The sequence below is a fragment of the Drosophila miranda genome, chromosome 4, assembly GCF_003369915.1.
Source record: "Drosophila miranda strain MSH22 chromosome 4, D.miranda_PacBio2.1, whole genome shotgun sequence".
In the NCBI taxonomy this organism is placed as follows: Eukaryota; Metazoa; Arthropoda; class Insecta; order Diptera; family Drosophilidae; genus Drosophila; species Drosophila miranda.
Genome location: NC_046677.1, coordinates 10,357,563 through 10,380,690, shown reverse-complemented (window position 1 = coordinate 10,380,690; position 23,128 = coordinate 10,357,563). Strand labels below are relative to the sequence as shown.

Genomic DNA, 23,128 nt, shown 5'->3' with positions numbered 1-23,128 from the left:
TGTTCCCGGCTCCCCAAAGTAGTGACCTTTCCTTTACTTTCCTTTCCTGAAGCACAACAGCAGTAAAAACAGCAGCAGCAGCAGCAGAAGCCATAACTTATATTTACAGATACGATACGAAGCCCGAAAAACTAATCAGAATGGTGGACCATGTGTCCTCTAAACAGGATGTGGAACCAGGATGTGAAACTAGGATGAGGATGTGTTTGTTTGTTTGTTTGTTCTGCTGATGCTCTTGGCCATTTGCTCTTTTCTAGTTTGCACCCATTCCACACCCTCTCCATCCCCCCCCCACATATCCTGGCAGTGGAGTGTGAGGACTTTTCTAGTGAAAGTTTATTTTTGTCTCTCTCTCTCTCTCTCCCTCTCTCTCTCGGCAAGTCTAAAAGTTTAAAATGTATCATGGTATATGCATATTTTTTGGTATTTTTTTTGTAGGTATATATAGTATATTTATGGTAGAGTGTAAGGACGATGGGTGACAGGTCAGCTTGGTACCCCAGTTCGCAGAAATTAATATTTAATGGTCATGAGCATCTTTTGGGGTTACTGGGGGTATAAATAGGGAAATATCTGATTCCAAAATAAAGAAATAATTCCATATAGGTTTCCTATAGCTGTAATAATTGTTTCTAACATTTTCGTGCAAATTGAAACGCTTAAACTCTGATTGCCTTTTGGCCAGTTCCATAAAAAGAATCCTTAAACATTTTACAACTGCTTTAACGAAAACTTCAGCCACTCGACCGCAGGACACTGATGACCTATCCGCAAAATCCACACAGCCCCCAAGACCTGCCCCCAATGCAGCCAATCCCAATGCACCCACTTTTCTTGGTACTACTTTTGGTACGTTTTTTTTTTATACCCTCGCAAAAGGATTTTACGACTTTGAAATAAAGGATTTGCGACCTTCTAAAGTGCATATATAATTGATCTGAATAAAAACCAAAGAGGTATTCGCTTTGTTTATGTCTTATTCTAGTTTTAGGTCTTTAGAAAAGCCAAGTGTCAAAGGGATTAAATCAGTATAAAACAGGAAACGTTCCAAGAAAAAGTATTGACTGCGTATAATTTCTATATTTAAAGAAAAATAATCAACTTTTTCAATGTTCCATCAATATAGAAGTATATTTCATATATTTAATGGAACCCTGACTATGATATCATCTACTTTTCGTAGAAAATATCATTCTTCAGGGGTTTCCAACGCTAGGATTTCTATATATATATATCTACACTTGTTATTTCTCTTACATTTCCTTTATTTATTGGAACTCTGCCGCACAGATCTTCCTTCTAGAGTATCTTCATCTTCGGCCACAAATAAAGCCTTTATTTCTTCCTTCTTTTTTTGCAGCTTTTCTCCACTCTTAGAGAGAATTTTCAGAGAGTTTTCGTTGCTTCGTTTTTTGTTGTTTTTTTTTTTTTTGCTTAGTTTGGCAAAAACACGCAGCGACCATTTTTCATATTTTCATTTATAAATTTATTATAAAGCCAACAGCAGCAACAGAAGTGGGAGCTAGAGCTCTGAAGCTCTGTGACTCCTGGAAGCCTGCCTTTAGGGGTCGGGGTGGGGTTATGGGGTACGCGGTACGGGGGCTTAATAGCCAGCTTTCTCTGGGAGCTCAGGGCCTGCGATGTTCTGCGGTTTAGACCTCGGCTACTTTGGCATTTATTTTAAATTATAGTTGGGTTGTAATAACTAATGCTCAGAGAACAGAGGCCAGCGGCCAGAGGGCAGAGGGCAGTGCAGTGCAGTGGGGGGACGACAGCTTTTGGTTGCCATGTACACACAGGGAAAATTATAGACATTTTCTGTGGTGAAACTTGTATTTAGCTGCTGCTACCCTTTAATAAGCTGGTGGGCGGGAGGGACGATGGCGAGGAGAGTACATTTCTGGCATGACATAAGCTCTGTGTGTGCAGAAAAGTTTTGTTTTCTAATTAAATTTACTGCAAAATGAATGTAAAATTCAACAAATTTCTCACCCACTGCATAATTATGAAAATTCCTGTCTTTTAGGAAGGGATTCGGTGGGGTGGGGGGGTAGGAAATGCTAAGTGACATTTTTCGGTTGCACTAATTGAAAATTCCTCAACAGTGGAGGAGTCGCTTGTCTCTTTCCCACAGCTGACGAGTTTCTCAAACATTTCCCAGTGTCTAGATTATATTCCACGATTAATAAGTAATCACAATCGATGGGCAGGGACTTTTCTCTCTCGCTCTCTCCCAGGGAAATGCGAGTATATATGAATGAGCTTCCAGTTGGATGTTAATCAAATATGAATAGAGGCAGACCGAAAGCAATCATGTGTCCATCACAGGGAAAACTTTTATATTTCTGCCAAAAACAGAAACAGGAAAAAGGGTGGAAGGACGCCAAGATGGTTGGGAAAATTGTAATCGAGAATCCAAGTGAAAATGAAGCCTTTACCGCGGCAAAACCCTCTCCCGCCCGAAAAACACTGAAGGCGAAACAAACAAAAATTACAATGCTTAATTATGAAAAGTGTTTTTCTCCTCTTTTTTTTCTAGACAGTCCCTCGTCCTGGAAATGTGGGGCCACCCCAGGAGCGGCAGCAGCAGCAGCAGCGAAAGTGGGGAAAAGCGGAAAACGCACATGGAAAACATGGGTTAATGAGCGAGAATTATAATGAAGTATTCTTGGGTGGAGAACGAGAACGAACAACCCTTGCGGCAGCAACGCTGCGCCATCGCTGCCGTCCCATGTGGGTCAGTGGTGGGGTCCCCTCTCCCGTGGGGCACCCTTCTAATGGGGCTAATCAAATATTTGACATTTACTTTGGTGGGGTCTCTGCCAGCGTTTTCTTCATTAAAATTGAAGTGTTGTTGGAATTTTGTAAACATTCCATCCACTATGCATATATCGTGTGTGGCGGAAGAGGTGGTGCGAGAAGATTGTGGATCTCCAACACTTGTTTACATCGAAAATATATATGTTTTCAAGACCCTAAATTATCGTTGAGTATTAGGTGTAGAGCTCTCTGAAATGGTTAGTGGGACCAGGAGGAGCCAAAAGGCCTTCAAAAGCAATCAATCAATAGATAGACCTATGGCAGGGTTGGAAGAATTATCGATATAGCATTTTATAGTATTTTTATATTTTTATGGCAATTTAAATATTTGTTTTTGCTTGTTTATCAATCGTACAAACAAATGGGAATGATATGTATTTAAAATTTCAAGGTTTTTATACACCTGATGTAATCGAAAAATAACGAATTTTAATTGAAAATCGATAAATAGCTCTGATTTGTACATATTTGATATGAATTATTTAATTATAAATTAACTACATAATTTAAGGCATATTAGACGGTTGTTATAGCACCTTTAAAATCAATCTTTAATGATTTAATCGAACAATTGTTATAATAATATTTAATTTAATACTTAATATTTATTAAATATATGTAAATTTAAATATAATTAAATATTTAATATTTATTTAAATTTTTTTAATAATATTTAATAATAAATTTGTAGTAATTTTAATTTTAACTTAACTTTAATTTAATTTAACTTTGTTTTTATTTTATATATTTATTAATTAATTTATAGTTTCTTACATTCCTTAGAATTTTCCATTCCTTATTTTTTAATAATTTTATTTTTAATTTTAATGTTATTTTTATATCGATTTTCAATTAATTTATTGATTTTTTTATATTTTATTTGTTAATTTTATTATTTTTTTTTATATTGATTTATCAATTAATTTATTGATTTTGTACATATATTCCTTAGCATTTTTTAATTATTTAATTTTATTGTTTTTCTTTTTTTTATGTCGATTTAAGATTTATTTGTTCATTTTTTATATTCCTAATTAATTCTTTAATAATTTTAATAATGTGATTTAAAAAAATATTTTATCTTATGTCGATTTATCAATTAATTTATTGATTTTCCTAATTAATTAACCTGCAATTAACCTCCCCTCCTTCAAACATTATAAATCTCCTTAAACATGAAAGATCATCGCTGTAAGAATGTACTTAGGTTTAATGTAACCTTTCAGCGCTTTAGATTTTTAAACAAAAGCCATAGAACAATTGGTTCTGTTTCTGTATCTGTATCTCTTTGTGTAAATCCATCTTTAATCTAAAACTGTATTGAACTCAATCGAATAAAAGAAAAACTCTTCACGGATCAAATCAGAATTGATCCACAGATCAAAACAGTAACAGAATATGAGGGAGGGAGGAATGTACGGGCTTCCAGGGTCAATGGCAAAAATTAAACCAAAAGAAGAGACAAAGGACGACACAGGCGGCGGAAATGCTGAATGCGGGCTTTGGTTTACACCGACAGCGACGACATCCGCGATGAATGGTCTGCGGACAGTCCAGAGTCCAGAGCCCATATCCATGGATGGGAGATGGGGGATGGGGGATGGGATGGGACTTCTTTTCGGACAACAACTGAGTGACCAACACACAATGGGGCGAGGCCGTTGCCGGGAATGATGTGAGTTACGCGCCACAAAGCCGATAAATATTTATTTGCATGTGTGTGCCCTGTGTGGATATGGATGTGGATGTGCATGTGCGTGTTAATTAAGAATTTGCAGGGCAGACAGACGATTAAATGTGTATGAAAATGTGCACACGCCCTTCAGGGGCATCCTCCTCCTTCTTCTTCGTTGTCACGCACATGGAAAACCATTAGTTCTGAAGGAAACCAATGGCTAGGGATGCCAAGGGATGGTATATGATGATAATGTGCTGTAGAGGGAAGGGTTCGGGAAGGGGGTCTTAAGCGGCAGATAATCGAATAAATTAATGGTATGCGGCCAAATGAAATATATATTGATTCATGTTGATAAATCTGTTTACATCTTTTTGGTGCGGGGAAAATTCGTTTCGCCGCTTATTCCCCGATAAGGTAACTCTTGAGTGCGTTTTGATAAGAATTATAAAAGAAAATCTTTCCAGATTTATTTCTTATCGCGAAATTTAAAAAAAAATAAAAGCGAAATGCTTACATCGGACTTTTTTGTTATCGCAACAGACTTGACGTCGACGAGATCCCAGAATTCATTCAATTTAAAGCCCCCGAGCTGCCAGGAGGTCTCTCCGCAAGTCCGCTGGGTATCCGCGATATGGTGCAGAACGTTAGTCGAATCTTGTGGCTAGCGGTAGCTGCCGTCGTCCTTATCGATGGAGGCCAGGGAGCCAATATTCTGGGGCTATTTACCAGCCTAAGTCCCTCCCATTTGATCATTCAAATGTCGGTTGCAAAGGCCCTCGCGGAGCGGGGACATAATGTCACAGTGGTCTCAGTCCTGAAGCCAGACATCACCCACAAGGACATCAATGTGATTCAAGTGCCTCTGAGCAAGGAGGATACGGAGCACCTGAGCGGACTCTTTGAGAAAATGGGGAAGAACAACGACAAAAACATGCTAGTCGCCATGTTCCGTATGTTCGGACACATGCGCTTTATGTTCCACAAAATAGCCGATGCCCTGAAGGACACGCGAGTGCGCGATCTCTACGTGAACAAGGATTACAGCTTCGATCTGGTTTTGTCGGGCTTTGCCTTGAACTACTACCAGATGGGTTTTGCTCAGAAGGTAAAAGCCCCCGTGATCGTTGTGGCCACCTCCCAACCGTGGCTCTTGCTCAACAACTTAATTGGCAATCCGGAAGAGCTGTCATATGTCCCCGACCTTAACGATTCGGTGGAAAAAGGAAAGGGCATGACTTTTAGACAACGCCTCATTAACTACCTGATGGGCATCGGCTATAAGGTTTTCGCGAAAATAACCGAAAGGCGCAACAAAATGGTTTACAAGTAAGTGAATGCCCAGAATTTCTTTCAGAAGACCTTCATCTCTCTTCCTTCTTTACAGAGAACTCTTTGGCGATGATCCCCACATGCCCGAATATTCAGAGATGATGAAGAATGCCTCCCTCGTGTTCTGTGCCTCCCACGCAATCAGCGAGGGACCCATACGACCCAATGTTCCCGGTGTGATTGAGATTGGTGGCATTCAAGTCAAGGACACCCCTACTCCACTGCCCCCGAACATAGAGGAGTTCCTGGGGAATGCCATGGATGGAGCCATACTCCTCAGTCTGGGATCCAATGTGCAGGGATTGCATCTCAGCCCCGACACTGTCCAAAAGATGTTCAATGTCCTCTCAAAACTGAAGCAGAGGGTCATTTGGAAGTGGGAAGATCTGGACAAAACCCCTGGCAAATCAGAGAACATCCTCTACTCCAAGTGGCTTCCACAGGATGACATCCTCGCATTTTCCAAGATCAAGCTGTTCATCAATCACGCAGGAAAGGGAGGCATCACTGAGGCCCAGTACCATGGAAAGCCCATGCTTTCGATGCCATTATTTTCTGACCAGCCCGCCAATGCTGATGCCATGTTCAAAAAGGGTTTTGGTCTTACTCTGAGCCTCCTAACCCTCGAGGAGCAGTCGTTCCGCGAGGCTATAAAGGAGATTCTGGGGAATCCAAAGTATTCCCTGGCAGTGTCTACGTTTTCCAAACTGTATCGCGATCGTCCACTCACTGCCCGGGAATCGGTCATCTACTGGTCCGAATATGTCATCCGTCACCGTGGTGCCGCTCATCTCCAGAGTCCTCTGGTCCACATGAGCTTCGTAGCAGCCAACAACTTTGATGTCTATGCTCTTTTGGCCATCATTCTCGTTTTTTTCCTGCTACTGACGAAGGCTGTTATTAAACTTATCAACAGAGGGCTTTCCTCGAAGCCAAAAAAAGCCAAAACTCACTAAGAACTTATCTAACAGAATTGACTGGTCTCGGGGCATGCATTCTGTCCACCAATAAGGCGTCTAGCACCTACTAAAAATACTCCACGTGGTTGAGCTCTTTAATGTGAGTTAATATACGAAAATAAACTGAATAAAACAATACAAAATATACAAATATTAGGCAAAGAACAAAAGGGTAATAATATTTAGTAGAATTCGTATCAAAGAACTCCATTAAGCCCAATCGAACTCGTCTCGAGCTTGTCTTGAACGCTATACCCGCTTCAAACTCAATCTCCCAAAAAAAACCAGCTGCAGCATGTTCGATTTCTATGGGCTTTCACACGAAACGAATAAGTCGCAAGAATTTTTATGTTCGAAGCAAGATTTTCTTTGATTTGTGCTATTTATAAGCGATACTCAAGGATGTACTTAGAGATTTGCTAGTTTTGTGGTAGATGAAGATATATCCATGCCGGTCTGTCCGTCCCGATAAGCGATAAGATCCCAAAGACTATAAGAGCCATAGCAATACAATTTTGTATCCAGACTCCTGTGATTGGATTGCAGATTGGAGAAAACCTAAAACGCTGAGCCATGACAAGTGAGAGCGAAATTGAGAGAAATCACGGTCTGCGCTGGGTTGCATAAATCATAAGATTAGACACATATGGATGTACTGATCGTTATATAAGTAGAACATCGGCCATTGCCGCGTTCCCGCTAGTTTTCTGATTATATCTGACATTTAGCTTCGTGTATGAGATCCAACGAATAGTTCAAAATGTTTCATTCGATAAGAGAATGGTTATCACTTTTGAGTGCACTTAAAATGCGATTATTTACGAAATGATTAGTTCTGATAGACTGTGGAGAGCCATATTCTAGAAAGTGTCTTCTCAGCAATTCAAATAAAAATTTATACACCCATGCTCCGGCTTTCGCAAAATTTGCCTTTACGATTTCGAAAAGATTTGTACGAATTGCTCAGATTTTAAGCTCAGATTTGGATATTGGCTACTTGGCTGTCTAGGGGGAGCTTGGAGACAATTGAAATGGCCCCTTTCATTGCCTCAACCTCTGCTTGAAACATACAACAATGATCCGGGAGCCTCAAGAAGTAACTTGTTTTGTCTTATTTATTTGCCTATATGTACCTAAATTTAGTAGTTGAACGACCTTGGTGGAGTATTTGTGCTATGGATTGTGCTTATCGGTAGACAGAATACTTAGGGACTTGTTGAATCATTTCTCTGTTTCAAGTTTTACTGTTTCTTGACCTTCTTTGTCTTCGAAGAGAGCTTTCTGATGATGAATTTGACTACAGCCTTCGTCAGTAGCAGGAAAACAACGAAAATGATGGCTAAGAGAACATAGACATCCAAGTTGTTGGCTGCTACGAAGCTCATGTGGATCAGAGGACTCTGGAGATGTGCGGCTCCATGGTGACGAATGACATACTCGGACCAGTAGATGACCGTTTCCCGGGCAGTGAGTGGACGATCGCGATAGAGTTTGGAAAAGGTGGACACTGCCTGGGAGTATTTGGGATTTGAGAGGATCTCCTCGATGCCCTCACGGAACGGCTGCTCCTCGAGGGTTAGGAGACTCTGAGTGAGGCCAAAACCCTTCTTGACCATGGCATCGGCATTCGCGGGTTGATCGCCAAAGACGGGAAGGGATAACATGGGCTTTCCATGGTACTGGGCTTCGGTGATGCCTCCCTTTCCTGCGTGATTGATGAACAGCTTGATCTTGGAATGGGCGAGGATGTCATCCTGTGGAAGCCACTTGGAGTAGAGGATGTTCTCTGATTTGCCAGGGGTTTTGTCCAGATCTTCCCACTTCCAAATGACCCTCTGCTTCAGTTTTGAGAGGACATTGAACATCTTTTTGACGGTGTCGGGGCTAAGATGCGATCCCTGCACATTGGTTCCCAGACTGAGGAGTATAGCTCCATCCGTGGCGTTCCCCAGGAACTCCTCTATGTTCGGTGGCAGTGGAGTAGGGGTGTCCTTGACTTGAATGCCACCAATCTCAATCACACCGGGAACATTGGGTCGTATGGGTCCCTCGCTGATTGCGTGGGAGGCAAAGAACACGAGCGATACATTCTTCATCATCTCTGAATATTCGGGCATGTGGGGATCATCGCCAAAGACTTCTCTATTGAAAAGATTGAACAATGAGTACTATTTCAGGGGATTTCTGCTTTTCTACTTACTTGTAAGCCTTTTTGTTTTGTTTCTCTGCCAGTTTTGAAAAGACCTTATAGCCGATGCCCGTCATGTAGCTGCTGAGGCGCTGGCTAAAGCTCAAGCCCTTTCCCTTTTCCACTGAATCATTAATGCTAGGGACACAGGACGGCTCTTCCGGATTGCCAATCAGGTAGTTGAACAAGGGGTTCGGGGGCAGGGTGGCCACTACGATCACGGGAGCTTTTAGCTTCTGGGCAAAACCCATCTGGTAGTCGTTCAAGGCAAAGCCCGACAGAACCAGATCGAATCTGTTGTCCTTGTTCACGTAGAGATCGCGCACTCGCGTGTCCTTCAGGGCATCGGCTATTTTGTGGAACATAAAGCGCATGTGTCCGAACATACGGAACATGGCGACTAGCATGTTTTTGTCGTTGTTCTTCCCCATTTTCTCAAAGAGTCCGCTCAGGTGCTCCGTATCCTCCTTGCTCAGAGGCACTTGAATCACATTGATGTCCTTGTGGGTGATGTCTGGCTTCAGGACTGAGACCACTGTGACATTATGTCCCCGCTCCGCGAGAGCCCTTGCAGCCGACATCTGAATGATCAAATGGGAGGGACTTAGGCTGGTAAATAGTCCCAGAATATTGGCTCCCTGGCCTCCATATATAAGGACGACGGCAGCTACCGCTAGCAACAAGATTCGCACCATATCGACAGGTGTAGACCACACAGCCGACTCTGGACAAAACACCCGGCAGCTCGTTCTTTATAGTAGATGGATGCTGTTGCGGACAATCAGGTTTGCCGCGATAAGGAATCCGTATTGTTGTAATAGGTAACGATAACACATGTCGCACTCATTTTTGACACTTTCGTGGTAGACATTTCGTTTATATTTGGTTTTTTCGTGGAATATAATTGTTATTACCAAAAGGGGGGACATTATCGTCTCGTAAGATGCATAAATATATGGGATTCGTGCTTGAAATGATTATAACGAATCAAGTACGACTACTACCCGTCTCTCACAAACAAAATCTAAAGATTATCGAAATGTTTAAGGCGATAAGGGCCATTTCTTATCAGTTTCGGGTGCATTGCATTCACGAAATGGACAGAAAATATTGCGAAATGTTTAACATTACCTATCACAACATTGGAGCTCAATCACACAAGGAACCTCTTATCGGCGCACGTTCCGGATTCCATTAGTCAGCAAATGAGAGCGACAACATATTTTCCATATAAAGCAGTGGCAGACGGGGTTCTATCAGCAGTAGTCCGGGTGCATTGCAAGTGTCGAAATGGTGCAGAACGTTAGTCGAATCTTTTTGCTGGCAGTAGTCGCCGTCGCTTTTATCGGCGGCAGTCAGGGAGCGAATATTCTGGGGCTATTTTCCAGTTTAAGCCCCTCCCATTTGATCATTCAGATGTCTGCGGCCAAGGCCCTCGCGGAGCAGGGTCATAATGTCACGGTGGTCACAGTCCTGAAGCCGGCCGTCACCCATAAGGATATCAATCTGATTCAAGTGCCACTGACCAAGGAGGAGGCGGCAGGCATGAGTGCCATTATAGAGAAAATGTCGAAGAACGACAACAAAAACATGTTGGCTACCATGTTCCGGATGATCGGACAGATGGGCTTCATGTTCGACATAATGGTGGATGCCCTGAAGGATCCGCGAGTCCGGGATCTCTACGAGAACAAGGACAACAAATTTGATCTGGTTCTCTCGGGATTCTTCATGAACGAATACCAAATGGGTTTCGCCAAGAAGGTGAATGCTCCCTTGATTGTTGTTGCCACAATGCCACCAAATCTTTTGCTGAATTTTTTGATTGGAAACCCAGAAGCAATCTCCTATGTGCCCAGCATTAATGATTCGTTGGAAAGAGGCCAGGGAATGTCGTTCAAGCAACGCATCAGCGGCTTCATTATGAGCCTCGGTTTTCGGGTATTTGGTAAAATTTTGGAGTACCGCAACAGAAACTCCTACAAGTAAGTAGATCACCAGAAAACCCTTGAATAAGATCTCACCGATCATTCTTCCTTGCAGGGAACTTTTTGGCGATGATCCCAATATGCCCGAATATTCAGAGATGATGAAGAATGCCTCCCTCGTGTTCTTTGCCTCCCACGCAATCAGCGAGGGACCCATACGACCCAATGTTCCCGGTGTGATTGAGATTGGTGGCATTCAAGTCAAGGATACGCCTGCTCCTCTCCCAAAGAATATGGAAGAGTTCCTGGGAAATGCCACGGATGGAGCCATACTCCTCAGTCTGGGATCCAATGTGCAGGGATCTCATCTCAGCCCCGACACCGTCCAAAAGATGATCAATGTCCTCTCGAAACTGAAGCAGAGGGTGATCTGGAAGTGGGAGGACCTGGACAAGACCCCTGGCAAGTCGGACAACATCCTCTACTCCAAGTGGCTCCCCCAAGACGATATCCTGGCGCATCCCAAGATAAAGCTGTTCATCAATCACGCAGGAAAGGGAGGCATCACCGAAGCCCAGTACCATGGAAAGCCCATGTTATCCCTTCCCGTCTTTGGCGATCAACCCGCGAATGCCGATGCCATGGTCAAGAAGGGTTTTGGCCTCACTCAGAGTCTCCTTACCCTTGAGGAGCAGCCGTTCCGCGAGGGCATCGAGGAGATCCTCTCGAACCCCAAGTACGCTGAAACGGTGTCCACTTTCTCCAAGCTCTATCGTGATCGTCCACTCACTGCCCGGGAAACGGTCATCTACTGGTCCGAATATGTCATCCGTCACCGTGGTGCCGCTCATCTCCAGAGTCCTCTGATCCACATGAGCTTCGTAGCAGCCAACAACTTGGATGTCTATGCTCTTTTGGTCATCATTCTCGTTGTTTTCCTGCTACTGACGAAGGCTGTAGTCAAATTTATCCTCAGAAAGCTCTCCGCGAAGCCAAAGAAGGTCAAGAAACAGTAAAATTTGAAACAAAAGAGTGATTCGCCACCAAATTCCCAGCTTAATTACACCACCAGTACCTTAAATGTCTTTATATACTTAATTTAAGTACATATAAGCAAATAAATTGATTAAATCTGTAAAAAATTGTTGTTTTTGGGGTGAAATATAAATAGATTTGGAAAAAAGAAAACCAAGAGATTGTGGCATAGAAGAGATAAGAAAAAGTAAGAATTTGAACGGTCTTTGAGCATTCTGGTTGATCGAACTTCCCCTCCACAAAATTTAGCATAGCTTCGGTTCGTTCCAGCCTCTTTCAAGCAAGTGTTCGATCGAACTCCTTTTCCTGGCTACAGCAGTATGTTGGTGTTCGAGCTCGGGCTGCTCTTAAGGCAAACGCAGATTTGGCGATCAAACATGTTCGATTGTACCTAACAGATTTACATATATCTTCGGGTATTTCCCATGATTCTCCTTCTCTATCAAATATTATATATATTGTATAAATGTAGAAAAAGTTCACTGAAGATCCAATATAATAAGAATTTCATGAATAAAAAACAGGTTTCCAAAAAAAATACTGTCTCCAAGCCAAAACGTAAAGAATAATTAATGAAATAATATAGAATAAATATAGTTCTAATAGTTACCCATATTTGCCGAGTCATGATGATTGGGCCGGCCTCCAGAATATATCAATGTAAAAAGTATCAATACCTCCTCAGGCTACCACATGCTAAGGTGTCCACTGATTGTGCTATCATGGCGTTGATTATTGTAGAGTCTGAAAGATTGTGAATAATTGGGAATATCTTTACTGTGATAGCAATAAAGATTGGGTTATCAAAAGGCTTCCTTGTATATGATTATTATTACGTTGGAACTATGAATTCTCTGTCCACTAAAACGAATTGTATGATTGTGAAAAAATATGGTTGCTATTCCATTATTAGTTCCGCAAATAAGCGTGAGAATTCCCGGAGAGAGAATTTTTTGCCGGAGCAAATGACAGATAATGCATAGGCAGTATTCCGATTCCGATTTGTTAGGAATTCTACTCACCAGAAGCTAGCTTTTGCAATAGTTTTTCGTACAACAGATGTTTTGGGCATTCAAAAGATTAAGAAACTATTAACAATTGTAGCAGCAGACAGGCTGATAAGGCAGTCTGTTGATAACGCTTATCAGGGGGCTCTGCTCTCTGTTAAAAGGGGAGCCAGTACCTGCCCGCGAGATCAGTTCATTTTTAGTTGTTCCCGCGATCAGATGGCCGTACATTCGAATAGCATTCCATTCCTCCTCATATTGGCTTTGGTGGCCAGCGGGAGCCACGGAGCCAATATTCTGGGACTTTTCACCAGCTTGAGCCCCTCGCATTTGGTCATTCAGATGTCGATTGCCAAGATTCTGGCCGAGAATGGACACAATGTGACAGTGGTCACTGCCCTGAAGCCGCCTTTTCTACATCCGTCAGTCAATCACATTCAGGTGCCGCTCGATGAGTCGGATGGCAAGTCCTTTGGCGCCCTTGTGGCGGGCATGGCCAAGAGGGACACCAGCAATGCTGTCATTTCCATGCTCGTGGCGATGGGATCATTGACCTCGGCCTTTAGCAAAATGGAGGATGTCTTGAGGCACCAGAAAGTGAAGGATCTGTACGAGCATACCGACAATCACTTCGATCTGGTCATCCTGGGATACTTTATGAACAGCCTGCAGCTTTCGGTAGCCCACAAGTTGAAGGTGCCACAGATAGTGGCACTCTCCAATCCACCATCACTGTTGAGCTCTGTCTTGGGTAATCCCACGGAAATTTCCTATGTGCCATCCATGAATCTCATTGTGGAAAGGGGTCAACCGATGACCTTTGTCCAACGTGTGCAGAACATATTTGCTACAATGGGAAGTTGGATATTTATGCGTGTGATTGAGCATAATAATGACAAGATCTACAAGTGAGTAAAGGTCCAAAGTAACCAATAAAAATACTTACTTTATTCCATTCTCTATAGAGACCTTTATGGCGATGATCCCTCGATGCCACGATATGAGGATCTGTACAAAAACATCTCCCTGATACTCTTCTCTTCTCACGGCATCAGTGAGGGACCCATTCGACCCAATGTTCCAGCTGTGATCGAAGTGGGAGGCATCCAGGTCAAGGATCAACCAGATCCTCTCCCCGAGAACATAGAAGACTTCCTAAACAGCGCCTCTAGTGATGACGGAGCCATCCTCCTGAGTCTCGGCTCCAACGTGAAGGCAGAACACATCAATCCCGACAGCGTGCAAAAGATGTTCAATGTCATCTCGAAACTAAAGCAAAAGGTCATCTGGAAGTGGGACAATCTGGAGAACACCCCTGGGAAATCGGATAATATACTCTACGCCAAGTGGCTGCCGCAGGACGATATCCTGGCGCATCCCAAGATCAAGCTCTTCATCACCCATGCGGGCAAGGGAGGCGTCACCGAGGCCCAGTACCATGGAAAGCCCATGCTCGCTCTTCCCGTGTTTGGTGATCAGCCAGGAAATGCTGTTGCCATGGTCACCCAGGGCTTTGGGCTTAGTCTCAGTCTCCTGACCCTGGAGGAGCAGTCCTTCCGCGACACTATCCTCGAGATCCTGGAGAACCCCAAGTACAAGCGAGCAGTAAAAGCTTTCTCCTCCCTCTACCGCGATCGTCCCCTGAGTGCACGTCAAACGCTCCTCTATTGGGTGGACTATGTCATCCGACATCATGGCGCCGCACATCTCCAGAGTCCCGTGGTGCACATGGGATTCATAGCAGCCTACAATTTGGATATTTATGCCTTACTTTTGGCATTACTATTTATTATTTATTTTATTAGCAAACTAGTTTTTTGTGCCCTTTATAGGAAACTTTTTTCAAAAAAATCTAAGAGTCATCAAAAACAAAAAAGCAAGAAACAAAAAAAGCAATAAAGCTATCCAGTAATCGTAAGTTTTGATAAGAAAATTGAAATAATTGTATAATATGTTGCTAAATAGTCTGGCAAGACATTTTGGGTGCTTTCAAGTGATTCGGGGGAACGGGGATCTTATCAGGAAAGGCCTTTAAATGATTATAAAAGCGTTTCTCATGTGAAAGGCCTTTAAATGATTATAAAAACGTTTCTCATGTGAAACATTGTTGCCGTGTTGTTGGTGCACTAAGAGGTCTCTAAAAGTTGGGAGTTTATAAAAATACGGTGGGGAGAAGGAGTTAATTTCTTGATAAATAAAATTATAATATCGGAACATGGAAAATATATCATAAATCATAAAAGGAGACCTGTAAGAGTAGATGAACATCAAGTTTGATATGTTTTTGGGCAGTAAACTCGTGCAAAAATATGAAACCATGCATTTTAAGTCTTAAAATCCAAGAATTTCTTGAGAAACCCATTTTAGTACTAAAACATCCAAAATCTCTCTACTTATTTTTAAAAGATCCTCTAGATTTTCAAATTTTCACGACAAAAAGCGATTAATTCTTTGTAAAATTTCAAAGATTTTCAAAGATTCATATTTATTACTAGGAAATCAAAGAACTAAAGCAAGTATAAGTCAAACGCTTAAGTTGCAACATGTTCGACTGATCGGCTAGCGCAGAATAACGGCGCGAACATCCACGTTCGAGTCACACGAGCACGAGGCATAACCTATCGAACATTCCATAACTGGGCACCATATCTAAAGAGCCTTTTGATCCGAATGTCTGAGGATTTTTCCAGGGGTAATAGTATTTCTATGTTTAGTATTTCCCTCTAACTGCCTGTGAAAACCTTCCAAAATCGTCTAAGCCCCTATAAAACTTTTCCAAGTTTATTTTCGTTTTCTCGCGCTTGATGCCTTGATAGACTGCTTAACCACCTTTATGTTGATGTTGATTTCTGGTAACTTTGTCTACCCAAAGCTGTTGTTGTGGGTCTGCACCCCTTTCCCCTGAGGGGGATAAACTTCTGTTCTGTTGGTAACTTTATTACAAAAATTCGCAGAATACTTGTGCGCATCGCCGTCTCATTGTAGTAGTCTACGGATGGTTTTTGCACTTCAATGCCAATTTGCAATGCACTAGAAATTCTTTAGAGGGGGTTTCGGGGGAATGGGGAGCACAACATGAGGAGCAGAGCATTTTGCAATAAGCAAATTTCAATTGAAATAGCAAACCGAAAAGGCATTCAGACGTAGAGCATGGGTGCCGAGACCCCCTCCAGCCCACGCTGCCCTCCCTCCTCACACATAACGTGGTCGGAACGAACACCCAACAACGAAAAAGTATTTCAGAAATCTCTGCAATTGTTTTGTGTATATTCCTTCGTGTTTTTTTTTGGGATGGAGTGTGGATGGATATATGGAAATGCCGATGGAAACAAACAGCAGGAAACGCAACTAAAAAGAGAGTGGTATTTTCTTGCCAAAAAATACTACTAGCAGTCGGAAAACGCGCGTCAAGTATTTCATTAATTAATATTGTTTTTGCAGGTAAACAACAACGAAACGGAGTTTGCACAACGACGGCTTACAAATTGGATAGAGTGTTGTACATTTTATCCAAATCCCAAAAAAAACATACAATAAAATTGCTATTTTTACACGAGTCTAAAATATTTATTACTTTACAGAAATGTTTCATGAGGGATTTGTTGGCTTTTGCCAGCTGCCAAAATGAAAATAAAAAAATTGCGAAAAACTGAATCGACATTTTCCCACATTTAATGAACATTTTTTTCGGCAACAGTCTGTGTTCAAATGATTTTCAAAAATGTACAACATATGATGGGGGTAGGGGTTTTGAGTGTCCACCGGGTTTAATGAAATTTTGAAAAAAATATATTCATAAAATTTTGAATTTTTTCCTGCTGGGAAGAACTACTTTTAATCGTAATTTTACCTGAATTTAATCATCGCTTCGATGTGTACTTCAATTTGTAGCCCCTTTGGCGCGTTTTCTATCCCCTAAACTGGTCTTCTTTCATATGTCATGGCCGGACCCAAGGGTTCCTTTGGCTTTTGTTAAATATTTATCTACTTTTAGCTGATTTAATTGCATAATGCAGCACTTGAGTGGCACCTCAAGCGTACGGGAATCGGAATCCCTATTCAAACTGATTTCTGTTCTCGACAAACCAGTCTTTTTCTGAGCCCTCGAAATGGGAACAACATTTCTGCTCTCTTTTGTTGTCAGTTTTGTTTAATTAAATTTGGAATAACAAAAAAGCGACAGACGATCCTCTGTAAACAGTTCAGTTCTCTGGAAAGTCCATTACCTTTTTCAAGTGCCTGACAATACAAAAAAAAAACTCCGTTTTAGGGGAAAGGGAAAAAATGTTCTACGCCGTAGTTGAAAGTCGCATAATTCATAAAGCCGCAGGGGAGACATTCATACAGGGACAGGACACGGGATTCAGGACTCCTGTTTCATAACCTACCCTATAGATCGCATGTCCTTTGCAATGGATATGTCTCAATCAGATGGTTGTTCTCTAGGGTTCTGGCTCCGGTTCTGCCGTGCAATTTGCTCGCAGCACGTGCCCCCTGCAATTACTTTCAGGACACAAAAATTTAACGATGGGAAAACACTTGGAGGAAATGCAATTTCAATGAGCGAGTCCTCATCAAAGTTTTTCTGCGCGTTGCGTGGGAAAATCGCTTGTGGTTTCTGGACACTGCCTCTCAGCGGAACGGCCATTTCCCGCTCTTTGATCTCTCAATCTCTCCCCCCTCTTTGATCTGTGCGTACGGTCTGTGGGCGTGGTCAGAAATGCACTCTTTTTTCTTCTATTCCTGCAATTTGCAATTACTTTTAAACGGACTGCGGCATTTGCGGTGAATTATGGCGACAAACGCAACGACGCGTGCACTCCACCCACAAAAATATTCAATCCTCCTTTCGGCTTTGTAGGGAATTTTCAATTTTCGTATTGTTTTTCCATTGCATTTCATTTCATTTTGTTTTTCCTGTGGCTCGTGGTGGGGGGGGTAGGTAGCCCTATAGGTAAAACACAAATTTGTTGTTGGTTGGCGGCTGCCGAATATTGAAATGTGCAAAGGGAAAGGAGCGAGAGCGAGAGTGGAGCGGGGCGTAGCGCATAAACACATTCCAATCAATTTGTTTGGCCAAATGAATTATGCATTGAAAATTGCATCGTTTAGGGGTTGCAGGAGGGGGCTGTGGACTGTGGGCTGTGGGGGAGTGTGGGATTGAGGTTAAGTTAAAGCACAAATATGCAGCACATTCCGTCTCTGTCGGTCCGGCTGTGGCCTGTAGGGGGGCTGGGGGGGTTGGTGGCCGGTGTATTGATGAGTAATTTATACGAAATTATGAGATTAATTTTGGCATCTAAATGGAAATATCGAGTGCGGTGGGGCATTCCATAAAGTACAAGGAAGTTCCTCTACTAGTACTAGTACGATTCCTACTACCATTTCGAGTGGATGGAGCGGTTTTGGCATGCACTTGAGGAAATTAGGTATAAATTATCATTAGGTTTATGGATTTACAATGGTTCGTCTGCGGAAAATATCCTAGAAGCCCAAGGCATCGCAGAAAACATCAGAAATTACTTTTAAAAACAAAATTTAACACTTTTACTACATTTCTGTTGATGAAAATTTGTTTTCCTATAAATAATAAGTTATATATGATTTATCCTAAATTTTTTCCATTGTTTCATATTTTCTTTATCATATTTTTTCGAGCCATCAGTTTGTGATTCAAAGTTTCATTCAACATTTCATTCAGAGTTCTTTCAGCCCTCTTGGAAAACATTATTTCTTAGGACTTTCCTTAGCTATTAGCTTAGGATTAGTTAGAGGTCATTTGCTGGATGGTATATGATTTAAGTAAGGGCTGATAAGTGGCAAATGTAAATTACTTTAGATAGAACAGATCATAGAGATGAAGAGATAATATTCTGTGTCTCAAAAATAGAAAGGTTATCCGAAAAAATATTTCTCTGAAAAAAGCAGTCTAGAAGTAATATTCCCTTGAAGATTTTCACCTGAAAATATTTCTTAAAATCCAGTTTCTTAAAGATGGCTGCAATAATAACATTTCTCCTATTAGAATCCTGGGGTTTTCAGGCTCTTTCTCCAGAGAATCTCTTCCTTAGAAACACATCATTGCAAGACCCTAGAATTCCTAATTCCGCCTTCAAAAGCCACATTCGAAGCCTATTCGACTTTCAATTAAACATTTTCCAACTATTTTCGGTCAAATTGAATAGTATTTGATTGTTTTCTGATGGGGGGCGGATATTTATTCTGTCGGGGCACTTTTTACCTTTACTTCAGATTCACTTCACTAAGCTTTTGTTGTGACAAGAATTTGCCGACATTTTGCATAATTAAACAATGCACAAAATGCACATTTTGCGTGTGTTTCGTGATGTTTTCCCGTTTTGTTTTTCCACCACTTTTCACGAAAAAAAAAAAAAAAAACAGATGAAAATGGCTGGCAATCTGCTGCTGCACTTCCGTGTGTTGCTCAAATAAAATCAATAATCCTTAAAAATACAATATTTTGCGCATAAATACGGGTTTTTTAACGCCACTGCAAATGCATTGAACGGGGCGACAAAAAGCGCGTCGAGGATTTGCGTACAGTGCGTTTTTTGTCGCCCCGGCGGCAGACAGAAGCCGAAACAGAGAGCAGAAGCGACGGGTGGCGTGGCGAACCAATTTGTAATCAAAGTAATTTTAATGCAAATTTTATATGTTACTGCACGCAGGGGCTGCATCGTAGCAGGGGGGCGTGCCAACGCCCATCGACTGAGACCAGGCCAATAACAGTAAAAGCTGTAAATAAATATACGGAAAAAAAAGGGAAAGGGAGGATAGTTTTTGGGAAACGTAACATGGGATACCCTTAAGGATTTGTGTTTTATAGGGTAGATATAGGATATAGGATAATTCAAGCTTCGAAGAGGGACAGAATCTTCAGAAACTCTGGAGACACGCTTGAAACTATGAATTTTTAAGGTACATTAAAAGATTCTTAAGCAAATATCCACTTTTCCTTCGAAGACCGATTTTTTACAATTTATCCCATTAAAAACAGATGAGAAATATTCCAATTTATTCAATTCAGACTTATAGCTGTACTCCTATCCAACTTTCACCCCGAAAGCACACTTTTATATCCCTTGAAAGACTCTAAAATTCGATATACCTCTTTCAAAAGGTAGCAAAAAAAAACTGACCAAAGCCGAAGGGCAGACCCAGAGCCAGCTTTCGGGCCAGCGAGAAAAAGCAAAAAAGGGTCGCGGGAAAAACTGCCGCTTAACTCTGGATTCAGGACCCCAGCAGTCGCATTTTCAGAGAGCAGGACTTTCCTCCTCCCCATTCCCCTCCCCTGCACAGCGATGGGGTTTGTTTATTCAAATGATTTTATGACTTTTCCAAAAAACCAAATGGTGACAACTTGTGGCGCTAAAAGTTGAAAGTTTTGTGGCCAAACAAAATGAACATTAAAAAAATAACGAGAAGAATAAAAAAAAAAACGGATTGTAAAACAAAACAAAAACAGGAGGAGATAGTAGAGGGAGATACAATCATACGAGTGTATTGGGGCGGATATATGTATGTAAATAGGGGATAAAGCGACATTGGGATGCTCTGAAAAGTGAAATATTGGTAGGATTTGGTGTAAGGTGGTTTCTTTTCTTGGTTCTCATGGAAATATATCCAGAAACGAATGTTCTAAGAAGAGAAGTAGCTACAATATTATATCTTTAATAAATTGAACTATGGATTGAAAATGAATGAAAATCTAGGATACATCTCATCGCAGCCCAATTAAATGATTTTCTTTCATCTCTAATCTTTTTGAATACTTTCTCATCTTAATATGATCATTAATGACTAAAATCTACCACAAATTTCTTCAAATTAACACATAATCTTTCATCAAACGAACATAAATCGCCTCTATCATATTGAATCTCTCTCTTGGAATCGCCCAAAATGAACAGGCACAATCTATAAGCACTTAAAAATGACTCCATTACACGACAAAGATCCATATCGTAAGATATTCTATCATCTCTCGAACACAATCTCCCAAAGACATCGGAATACCCTTCTGTAAGAGCATTTTCTCTCTCTCTCTCCCTACCAAATGCTGCTGCTGTTTCCCAGGCAACAAAACAGCAGGCCGCACCTGTGGTTTTTCATTCCCGTCCCATCCTCTCAGGAATCCTCCCTCTGCCGCTTTTGTTAGAACTATAAAAAACACACAACGACGACGGTCTAGGCCGTAATTTTCAAACGAGACAAATTCTCCTCGAATGCGTTTTTGGCCGCATAAATTTTCCCATTGAGAGGAGTAGGAAAAAGGTTCCACATTAGGCATCATTAGCTGTGAGAGAAGAAGATTGTGTGGTGTGCGGTGTGCGGTGCGGTTAAGCCACTGGAAGGGGCAGGGGAAGGCCAAGCGGTAGCAGATACAGGGCCCACACACAGCACAGGGATCCGTCGGTTCGTGGGTCAAGGGTCAGGCGGCACATGTGAAAAAAAGGACACCAGAAGGCAGTTCCCTACCTGATGCTTCCTTTTTCTTTTCCTTTTTCTTATTCTTTTTCTTGGGAAATTGCTCGAAAGTAATTATGTAATTGACTTTTGCGGCAACAGGCGGCGAGGGGTTGGGAGAGATCCCTCTGAAGGTCGCCTTGGGGCGCCATCATCAGTGCGTCAGTCGTTCTGTCATTTCTCAAAAGGCATTGTGTCAGAGTCCTTCTGGTGTGTGTTTTTTATTGTTCCAACGACTTTGTGGCCGTCAATTGTCAGCTTCCTTCCGCCTTTCATTTGTTAGCCCACACGCTACAGTTTTCCTTTTTCGGCTTTTACTTTTTTTCTTCTTTTTTTGGCCCAGCGACATGTGTCGCAGATTATGACATTTTTGGTGGGACAGAACCATCTTCTCTGGTCATAAATTGTGTGATGTGAACACATTAGCAATTATTTAATGGTTTATTGGATGGACTTTGCGATGGCTAGCGGGAGATTGCCAGTGGCAGGACCTTCCAAATATGTCAAAAGTGCCCTACAGCCATTTGTCTTGTCCAGGAAAAGGTGTGTGAGTGCAAAGGCCTATCAAAGAAGTTTTCTTTGTCCCAAAAAAAGCATGCTTTATATTTTGTTTATAAAATTTTTTTATTTTTTCTTTTATTTTTTTATATTTATTTATTTTATATAAAATGCACTAGAACTGTTTATATTTGTATAATTTTGTATATCAGAACCGATTTTCTTTTAATATTTATTTATTTTATATTTTTGATTATTTTTTTTATTTGTATTCTTTATTATATTATATTTTATATACGTATATTATATTATTATTATATTATTTATATTATTTATTATTATTTATATTTAACAAAATTCAGTAGAACTTTAAATATTTAAATGTTTTAGGTTTTTATACCCCTACAGATTTTATATAAATTTTATTTTATTTATTATATATTTGTATATTTTTTTGTTTTATATTTTTTGTATTTTGTATTATTTTATTTATTTTTATTTTTGTATTTATATTAATTTTTTTTATTTATTCCTGTTATTTTTTGATAATTTTGTATTTGATAACAAATTTATTCATTTGTTCTTCATTTTCAATACCCCAACAGATGTACATAAGTATGATTCATCCAAGGGTTAAGTTTTAGTGTAACTTGAATGCCTTTCTGAATGCCATACACTTCCCCCTACCCCACATCTGCTCGACGACACTTAATACCCTGTTTCCCCACCCCCCCTACAGTTCTTCCGCCTCATTTGTAAGTCGATACTTTTCGGGCAAAGAAAAAATAACACAAACTTTAAATCGATTTAAAAACCATTTGCTCTTGCATTTGACATTTAAATTTTTTGTTGTAATGCAAGACAGAAATGTCAAGAGATCAACGAGAAGGAGTGTGGAAGGGAAGTGAAGGAAAGGGCGATGGCGGGGGAAGAGGTGGAGGTGTTATTGTTATTAAATTATGCGCTAAGCTGTCAGCAGACATGGGTGCAACGAGAGCACACCTCCTCCACCTTTAGAGACCCCACCCCACCATATACACACTCTTCATATATCTACAGACATATGTACATATATACCCCTTCATTCATGCCTAGATTTGACATCTGATGGCAAATTGACATGGAAAATTGTTCATTTGTCAAAGAGTTTTTCGATTTTCGATGTTCGTTCGGTGGGGGTTTATTTTTTGACAGTTTTT

At 41.1% G+C, this 23,128-nt stretch overlaps 4 protein-coding genes and 1 long non-coding RNA gene across 5 annotated transcripts; 3 read left to right on the top strand and 2 right to left on the bottom strand.

Annotated features, from left to right (window-relative positions):
- Nucleotides 1–5,086: 5,086 nt before the first annotated feature.
- On the top strand, nucleotides 5,087–6,924 carry LOC117185901 (UDP-glucuronosyltransferase 2B1-like). The gene is made up of 2 exons (XM_033394021.1): nucleotides 5,087–5,824; nucleotides 5,883–6,924. The coding sequence occupies exons 1-2, from the start codon at nucleotides 5,130–5,132 to the stop codon at nucleotides 6,781–6,783; spliced, it is 1,596 nt and encodes a 531-aa protein (XP_033249912.1). The 5' UTR covers nucleotides 5,087–5,129; the 3' UTR covers nucleotides 6,784–6,924.
- Nucleotides 6,925–7,883: 959 nt separating this feature from the next.
- Nucleotides 7,884–9,710, bottom strand: LOC108162133 (UDP-glucuronosyltransferase 2B1-like). The gene is made up of 2 exons (XM_017296714.2): nucleotides 8,987–9,710; nucleotides 7,884–8,928 (listed from the first exon to the last, which is right to left on the bottom strand). The coding sequence occupies exons 1-2, from the start codon at nucleotides 9,667–9,669 to the stop codon at nucleotides 8,028–8,030; spliced, it is 1,584 nt and encodes a 527-aa protein (XP_017152203.1). The 5' UTR covers nucleotides 9,670–9,710; the 3' UTR covers nucleotides 7,884–8,027.
- Nucleotides 9,711–10,225: 515 nt separating this feature from the next.
- On the top strand, nucleotides 10,226–12,044 carry LOC108162132 (UDP-glucuronosyltransferase 2B15-like). The gene is made up of 2 exons (XM_017296712.2): nucleotides 10,226–10,959; nucleotides 11,018–12,044. Exons 1-2 carry the CDS (start codon nucleotides 10,265–10,267, stop codon nucleotides 11,916–11,918), a joined length of 1,596 nt encoding a protein of 531 aa, XP_017152201.1. The 5' UTR covers nucleotides 10,226–10,264; the 3' UTR covers nucleotides 11,919–12,044.
- An 89-nt stretch (nucleotides 12,045–12,133) lies between these two features.
- On the bottom strand, nucleotides 12,134–12,924 carry LOC117189065. The gene is made up of 3 exons (XR_004473132.1): nucleotides 12,774–12,924; nucleotides 12,548–12,681; nucleotides 12,134–12,477 (listed from the first exon to the last, which is right to left on the bottom strand). It is a non-coding gene; the product is annotated as an uncharacterized LOC117189065 (long non-coding RNA).
- A 209-nt stretch (nucleotides 12,925–13,133) lies between these two features.
- Nucleotides 13,134–14,878, top strand: LOC108162131 (UDP-glucuronosyltransferase 1-7C-like). The gene is made up of 2 exons (XM_017296711.2): nucleotides 13,134–13,852; nucleotides 13,910–14,878. Exons 1-2 carry the CDS (start codon nucleotides 13,164–13,166, stop codon nucleotides 14,841–14,843), a joined length of 1,623 nt encoding a protein of 540 aa, XP_017152200.1. The 5' UTR covers nucleotides 13,134–13,163; the 3' UTR covers nucleotides 14,844–14,878.
- The last annotated feature ends 8,250 nt before the right edge of the window (nucleotides 14,879–23,128 follow it).

Bases quoted from the DNA above. Each gene is read 5' to 3' on its own strand.
- LOC117185901 (XM_033394021.1), top strand. From the start codon at position 5,130: ATGGTGCAGAACGTTAGTCGAATCTTGTGGCTAGCGGTAGCTGCCGTC. The intron at 5,825-5,882 runs GTAAGTGAATGC...CCTTCTTTACAG, and splicing joins CGCAACAAAATGGTTTACAA to AGAACTCTTTGGCGATGATC.
- LOC108162133 (XM_017296714.2), bottom strand. From the start codon at position 9,669: ATGGTGCGAATCTTGTTGCTAGCGGTAGCTGCCGTCGTCCTTATATAT. The intron at 8,929-8,986 runs GTAAGTAGAAAA...TCTTTTCAATAG, and splicing joins CAAAACAAAAAGGCTTACAA to AGAAGTCTTTGGCGATGATC.
- LOC108162132 (XM_017296712.2), top strand. From the start codon at position 10,265: ATGGTGCAGAACGTTAGTCGAATCTTTTTGCTGGCAGTAGTCGCCGTC. The intron at 10,960-11,017 runs GTAAGTAGATCA...TCTTCCTTGCAG, and splicing joins CGCAACAGAAACTCCTACAA to GGAACTTTTTGGCGATGATC.
- LOC108162131 (XM_017296711.2), top strand. From the start codon at position 13,164: ATGGCCGTACATTCGAATAGCATTCCATTCCTCCTCATATTGGCTTTG. The intron at 13,853-13,909 runs GTGAGTAAAGGT...CATTCTCTATAG, and splicing joins AATAATGACAAGATCTACAA to AGACCTTTATGGCGATGATC.